The sequence below is a fragment of the Triticum dicoccoides genome, chromosome 7A (assembly GCF_002162155.2).
Source record: "Triticum dicoccoides isolate Atlit2015 ecotype Zavitan chromosome 7A, WEW_v2.0, whole genome shotgun sequence".
Classification (NCBI taxonomy): domain Eukaryota; kingdom Viridiplantae; phylum Streptophyta; class Magnoliopsida; order Poales; family Poaceae; genus Triticum; species Triticum dicoccoides.
Genome location: NC_041392.1, coordinates 649,127,624 through 649,134,433, shown reverse-complemented (window position 1 = coordinate 649,134,433; position 6,810 = coordinate 649,127,624). Strand labels below are relative to the sequence as shown.

The window sequence follows — 6,810 nt, the reverse complement described above, 5'->3', positions numbered from 1 at the left end:
AGTTTTTTGAGACGAATGGAGTATTTAGGAACGGAGAGAGTAGTAAGATAAAAAGAAAACTGATTTTTTTTTTGTACTGCATGCAAAGTTTTTTCGCGGGCCGGCGCGCAGCAGGTTCCGCGGCGCACCAACTTTTTTCGTCGTCGCGCCTCATGGCTCATGCACGCGCGCTTGCTTGCTTGCACACCTGCCCATCGATCACACGCCCCACAAGGCTCCTGCGCCACCCTTCGTCCCAGTGGCGTAGCTAGGGGGTGGCCAGGGTGGTCCATGGACCACCCTGCAATTTCCCCATAGTTTGTATATAGTGTAGTAAAAAAATATTTCTTTGAAAATAAATAAACTTATGTAAATATTTCTATTGATGGACCACCCTGATTTATTGGACTGGCTACGCCACTGCTTCGTCCCAAGGCTGCAACACACGCACAGGTAACAACTGCTCGCTCCCTCCAACACCAGCCATTGCCATTGCCGACTCCCATTGGCAGTTGACAACGGCGGGCGGCGGCGTTCACGGTGACGGCGAGCAATCAGGTCGGCAAGGCGTCGCGCCAATTGGGGATCGGCTAGGTCCTAGTTAGAGTAGTAAAATCGGGTTTTAATCTTACTCCTCTAACCGGTTATTGGGAATCAGTTGGGGGTTGGCCTAAGGATGGATATATGCGGTGCGCAAAAAAAAGGATGGATATATGCGCACGCTTAGCAAGAAGAGGAGAACAAATAAAATAACAAAAAGGCTTGAGCTTTGTTCCTTGCGTGCTCGTGATAGTGCGTATCCCTGGCATGCAAACATGCTCGCTCGATGATGTCCGTACGCAGGTTTTCATTTATTTTCTTTAATAAATAAAAGATTTCATTTCTTGTGTGTTCTTTTGAGGATTTCCGCCCCCTGAGCGACTGCCTTTTTCACCTTTAACTTATCCCTTGCTTGCCGGCGCTGGTCACTAAACCGTTCACCACTTAAACCAACACGCTGCATGCACGCCGAGACTTTGCTTGTGGACGGCAACAACCAATCGATCCAGGGCTAATCTGAGCACTGATCATGTGTCCCAACCCAACTCTCTTGGTAGCTTTGGTGACGGCAAGATTGCAAGAAGCAAAGCACACGTACAGGTGTCTCTCTCAACAGGCGCAGTGCTCCATCAAAAAGGAAAGGCACCGAAGAGAGCGCCACGCGGAGCAGAAGCAACAGAGGCACTGCTGGCTCATGCGGCCGAGATAGGCCCATGCGGACGGCGGCGTTGGGATTTCCACGGCGGGTGGCGGCCAAACGATGGGCGCACGGCAGGTGCCGCCGCGCGCCAACTGTTTTCGTCGTCGCCCGGTCCGGGCTCTGGGCTCTCGGAACCCCATGCCTCACGCACGCACGCTTGCACACCTGCCCACGTCCCAAAAGGCTCCTGCCTCTCCAAGGTCGCAGCGCACCCACGGCCGGGCAACCAGAGCACTTGCTCCCGCGCCGGTCATCGCCATTGCCGATTGCCACCGCCGGTTGACGCCGGCGGCCGTCGCATCCAACAACCAAAGCCGGCCAGGCGCCGCGCCGTCCTGATAGCCCGATGGTACGTCACCGCGTCAGGCCAGCACGCACTCATCTTCTGTCTGTGTGTGCCTCGCTCGTTCGATGCATGCTGCTCATCGCGTGGCCATGGGTTCTTGGCATGTTTTGCAGTCTCTGCTGCCGCTGTTCCTGAGGCCGGCGGCGCGGTTCCTGGGGCCGTTCCTGGCGGGCCGGCCGGCGGAGGCGGCGGCCACGGTGCTGCACCGCGCCGGCGTGCTCCCGAGGAACCGGGCGCTGCGGCGGCTCGTCAGGGACGACGGCGGCGCCGAGGACTGCATCGCGCGTCTCGTCGTCAGCGTGGTGAGCTGCCTCTGCTAGATAGCCCCCACACTGTGATCTGGGCCCGGTGGCGTTCCGCTCTCCACCCCCAGTTCGTAGGTTCTCAGCGTGCCGTGTATGCGTGCGCGCCGCCGAGCTGATCAAAGTAGGGTCGATTTCAAGTCGACGGTCTGAGTTGAAATTCAGTTATTTGGCCGGATTGAAAACCGAAAGTTCGGAATTTCGAGAATGTTCTGTTCCCATGATCGGCATTTAAAAAGCATGATACAGATTGAGGCCTTCTTTGGTCATAGGATAGAAATTTTATAGGAATAGAACAATCATAGGAAGTGAGATAACATGCATGTCAATTCCTATAGAGAAAGAGATGTCATTTGATGCATAGGATAGGATTTTTTCCATTAAGTCTAGGCTAATGTTTTTTTTTCCTCCAAAACATGAAGGATTGATTCCTATGCTACATAGAAATAGGAATCCATTCCTACAAACCAAAGGGCTTCAAAGAATTTTTCCTTTGCAAATCCTATCCTATAGAATTTCTACAAAAACCTCATTTAAAAAGAATATCTCTGTGGCTTCATAATCAAAATTTACACATATCGAAAAATTCTGAAGTACTAGTACATGATGCAGCAATGAAAAAAATCTGGAACTGCAGTCTGCAGTGTATCTGTATGCATCAAAAACCAATGTGCTATCGACTGAACCAAAAGAACGAAACCGAAATCCTATCACCTGTATCCTCTTGACCCCTGTACCAATTCCCCCTATCTAGACAAGCACCACCCACTCCAGCAGCGATGACTCAAGCTGGAAAAAATACACCAATGTTGGAAAAAAGAAGAAGGCGAAAACACATGCACATAACATCCATTCAGTCTCAGAATTCAGAAAGGGTGTGAGCTCTGACTCACGGCAAAGAAACTGTCAGAAAGCTCCAATTCTGAAAGTATACACAGGCAAAATATATTCAATCTTTGTGCCTCCTCCTCAAGCATTCCTCAGGGCCATGACCCGGGCAGCCAGTTCCTCAAAGTCCGGCATCTTTGGGTGCACGCGCACACCCCCAGGACAGTCTGACCGCATTGAGGTGGACCGAGCAGGAACCTTGGCAGCTTCACCCGGGCTGACGGATTCATGAGGTAGCGAGACTGCTCTTCCATGACAGTTAGCAGTTCTGCTGGTTTCTACTGTTGTTTTGGTTTCATCTGTACCTGAACCTTTCTTGCTATAATGCATCAAAAGCTTGTCCATCATCCTCTCTTCCTCATCAGGATCTCCACCGTGCACATCAGTGTTCCTGCTATTGAGTCGATGATGACCGTTTGCAGCCCGAGGCAACAGATTACCAAAGTCAATAGCCTCAGCTTCACCTGCTTTAGGCTGCTGCATGGATCCATCGTAGTCATCGTCATACAGAACTCCGTTTCTCATGCCTGAGTGACTTGGTCGACCACTAGGAGTTCTCTCAACATTCCTGCCATTACCAACACCATTGCCCTTCCGGTCATAGCCATCGGTAGCACCCTTGTGTTTGCTTGGTTGTATCCTGTGACTGTTGCCCTTTTGGCTTGTGACCTTTTCACCGTTAGGTGCCTCATCAAAAGCAGGTGCTGCTGGCCTCCTTCTAACAGAAACAGGCCGAAGCACATCTTTGTCAACCAAGCGGTCTGTCCTTTCACTCATATTGCAGTTGCTGTCAATTGGTTTTGCAGGATCATCCTTCACAGGCTGCATGCCAAGTTTAGGTTTGACATAAGGAGGCTGCACATTAGCCACCCTGTGTGGCGCTTGCTGTCCATTTTGCACCGTGTGTCCAAGATCTTCCAAGTGTTGTGGTCTGCCACGCAAGCAACTGTTGCCCTCTTCTTTTTCATCACAATTCCTTCCCTTCGCTCCATTCGGATTGGAACCAGGAGAGGGCCTGTTTGTAGTTTTACCACTTGTAGGACTCAGTGAAGTAGGTCCTTGATTCTGCAGGCCAAGAGCTTTGCACCCTAAGTTTGCATGTCTTCTGGTATAATCAGGACGGCCAGGTATGGGTGATCGGTGGTGATAGCCAAGCCCCCTGTTATTCTCTTTTTCGACACCAAGTTCTTTCTTTGTTTCTTTTGGCTTCACAATTGGTGGAACTATTCTGTTGCTTTCTGTCTCAGGAAATTTCACCAAACCAGAACCTTGTTTCGGTAGGCCATTGATATCTAGCTCCACAGCTTCCATCAGCTCCTTCTCGGAAGGGCGGAGATCTTTTTTCTTCAGTTTCTGAACTCGCCTTTGAGCTTCCTCTCTTTCCGTTTGCAGAGGAGATACTGATTTCTCCAAATGTTCCTTGCCGCCAGCTTTGTCAGCATGCCGCCTTCTGGTATTATCATCTTTTTGAGCCTTCTCTCTTTTCAAGTCCAAAGGAGAAACTGATTTCTCCAATTGTTCCTTACCATGAGATTTATCATAATTCTTCCTTCCAGTATTATCATTTAACCGACCATCATCCTTCTGCTTGATGGGCAAAGGCACTGCCGGTTCATCCTTGTTCATTGAATCCTTTTCAAGAAGATCCTGAAATACAAAATCCAAGATGTCAAGTTAACGACACATGTCATTGTTCGAGTAGTAAATTCATTTACGCAAGTTCATGTAAACATACATCCTCAGACTCCCGTGCAGCCCATAACTTGATTTCCAATGCCCTCATGTCAAAACCAACTGAGGATTCTTCAGCAATACTTTGCATTACTTGAAACTTTTCCTCATTTGTAAACAATTCAGACTCAAGTTTCCGGATAAACTGCAGGCACAAGAAACATTAATCAGGTTAAGTACAACCCTACGAGGCAGCTTAACGACAATAAATTATTGGAGCATCTCTCGCACCTCCAGGCTAACAAAAGGCTCAAGGGAACCGCCATATCTTTCTGTGAATATATGCCTTAAGTCGCACAGTTCAGGCAAGTCTGGGAACCGAGCAGTAGCAAAAATTAGAGTTGACACGGCCTCCATGGATTCCTGGGGGCAATCCCTGTTGATGCAAAAATCAACGAGTGTCATGATGAATTGCACCATGAAGATTATTAAACTACCTGTTTGCTTGCACCCCTAAGATGCTGTTAGTGGTTACATTCATTAACTGAAGCTCCCAGCAGAAAAAATGCTTGTGATAACACTAAACTATAGACCATAAAAAGAATCAAAGAGATATGTATTTTGGAGTTAAAACTCTGTTTCATCACAAAAAAAAAGGACTTAAAACTCTGTTGCCACACTGATTTTATCCTAAAGCAATCACAGGCATACTAGTAGTGGTTAATTGGCCTTTCTTGAAAATAAAAAAAGGTCAATTGGCCTTTACTATTTTATATTCACCAACTGAAGGTGGACTACTAAACTAGACCATAAGCTGGATATGTGCCTCACTTGATGCAGATGCTGAGACGTAATCTTCCATTATTATCCAAGAAAAACTAGACCATCAGAAGAATCATATACCGTGGATGCTACAGTCCTGCTAAATCGATTCCTTAATAAAATGCCACACATGGGTCCCACTGAGAGAGTTTAGTTGGGATGCATAACTTTCTTGGCCGTTAACAAACTTTGCTTCCCGTTGACCACAGAAATAGTGGGACATCCTTCCCTACTGTTTTGACCCAAGGAATACAAACTTAAGGGTGCAGAGTTGAGTTGACCAGATATATATACCTCTGTTTCTGCAGGCTGTTGAGTTGTTTTCCAAGGAAATCGCAGTACTGTTCAATCATGTCGTAGCACGAAGCATGGTTCATCTCCATTATCAGCGCATCCATCTGGAAGCAGAGACAGGAAACAAAACTACAACATTCAGTCATCACAGTCTCAGATTTTTCCTCTAGTAAACTGACTAGAACTTGACCACCAATCAGTAGAACTTTTGCCAATTTTTCCTCTGGGGAAGGGGGCCAGAGCGCAAAAACATTCTCTGATTCGGCCTGAACCAGAAGCATTCGTAGTTCGTACCAATCCTGAGCAATGTACTTCAGCAGTGAAAATGCTGGGCAAGGGAGAGACACCTGGAAAAACATCTTACCCGTCCGAAGGCATGGATGTCGAGGCCGTTGGTGAGGAGGTCGGCGACGTCCTTCTTGAGGAACCCGATCATGGCCTGCTTCTTCCGCCGTATGACGACCAGCCGCGTCCGGGTGCATTTGAAGGCGTGCTTGCTGCACACATTGTTCAGCAACCAAGCAGTCAGTTGGCCAAATTAATCCAGCACCACACCAAACGGAGCGAAATTAACGCAACCGACTCGCACGGAAATGCTACTGGAGATGGAACCCAAATTCGGCGCGCCACAGGATATTTTTCCTTCTAGTAAAACAAAGCAGAGAATCGGCCGGAGAAAACAGCCTCCAAATGCGGAGGAAACCGGCCACGAACCCGACGAGTTCGGAAGCACGAAGCGGAACAAAATCCCGAACATCACGCCGCGCCGATCGGGGTCGCGCAACCCAGGAACCAAGCAGCATCTGGAGACACCGGATTGGACTCGAAAATACGAAGGAAACGCCCATCTGAGCAGCAACCCCGCCCCGAGGACTCCGACGAGCTCGCCGGAACCCGGCGAACCCACGCGAAACTAGCCAGCAGCGAATCTCGTCCCGTACCATCGGTTGTAGAACTTGGAGTTGATGAGGCCGTCGAACATCTTCCTCCGCCGCCGCTCTCCCGGCCCTGTCCGCTCCTCCTCTGCTCCCTCCCCTCCCGCCCGAGTCGCCTCCCTCCCTCCCTCCTCCTCGACCAGCGGGCGGAGCTCGCGACGGCGGCGTCAAAGCATCACGGGGTCGGCGGAGGGGAGGGAAGAAGCTACCGCGCGAGGCGGCGAGAGGAGGCGGTTGGGGGAGGTGGAGGTGGAGGTGGTGGCGGTGGTGGGCTGCACAGATGACAGAAGAAGGGAACGGAAACTCGTTGCAGAAAAGGCTGTTGCGTCGCAG

General features: G+C 49.6%; 1 protein-coding gene across 1 annotated transcript; it reads right to left on the bottom strand.

Moving 5' to 3' along the window:
- Window positions 1-2,426: 2,426 nt before the first annotated feature.
- On the bottom strand, window positions 2,427-6,562 carry LOC119328234. The gene is made up of 6 exons (XM_037601247.1): window positions 6,484-6,562; window positions 5,907-6,039; window positions 5,543-5,646; window positions 4,718-4,862; window positions 4,491-4,631; window positions 2,427-4,402 (listed from the first exon to the last, which is right to left on the bottom strand). Exons 1-6 carry the CDS (start codon window positions 6,522-6,524, stop codon window positions 2,837-2,839), a joined length of 2,130 nt encoding a protein of 709 aa, XP_037457144.1. The 5' UTR covers window positions 6,525-6,562; the 3' UTR covers window positions 2,427-2,836.
- Window positions 6,563-6,810: the final 248 nt, after the last annotated feature.

Bases quoted from the DNA above. Each gene is read 5' to 3' on its own strand.
- LOC119328234 (XM_037601247.1), bottom strand. From the start codon at position 6,524: ATGTTCGACGGCCTCATCAACTCCAAGTTCTACAACCGATG. The intron at 4,632-4,717 runs GTGCGAGAGATG...TTGTGCCTGCAG, and splicing joins AGCCTTTTGTTAGCCTGGAG to TTTATCCGGAAACTTGAGTC. The intron at 4,403-4,490 runs GTATGTTTACAT...TTTGTATTTCAG, and splicing joins CTGCACGGGAGTCTGAGGAT to GATCTTCTTGAAAAGGATTC.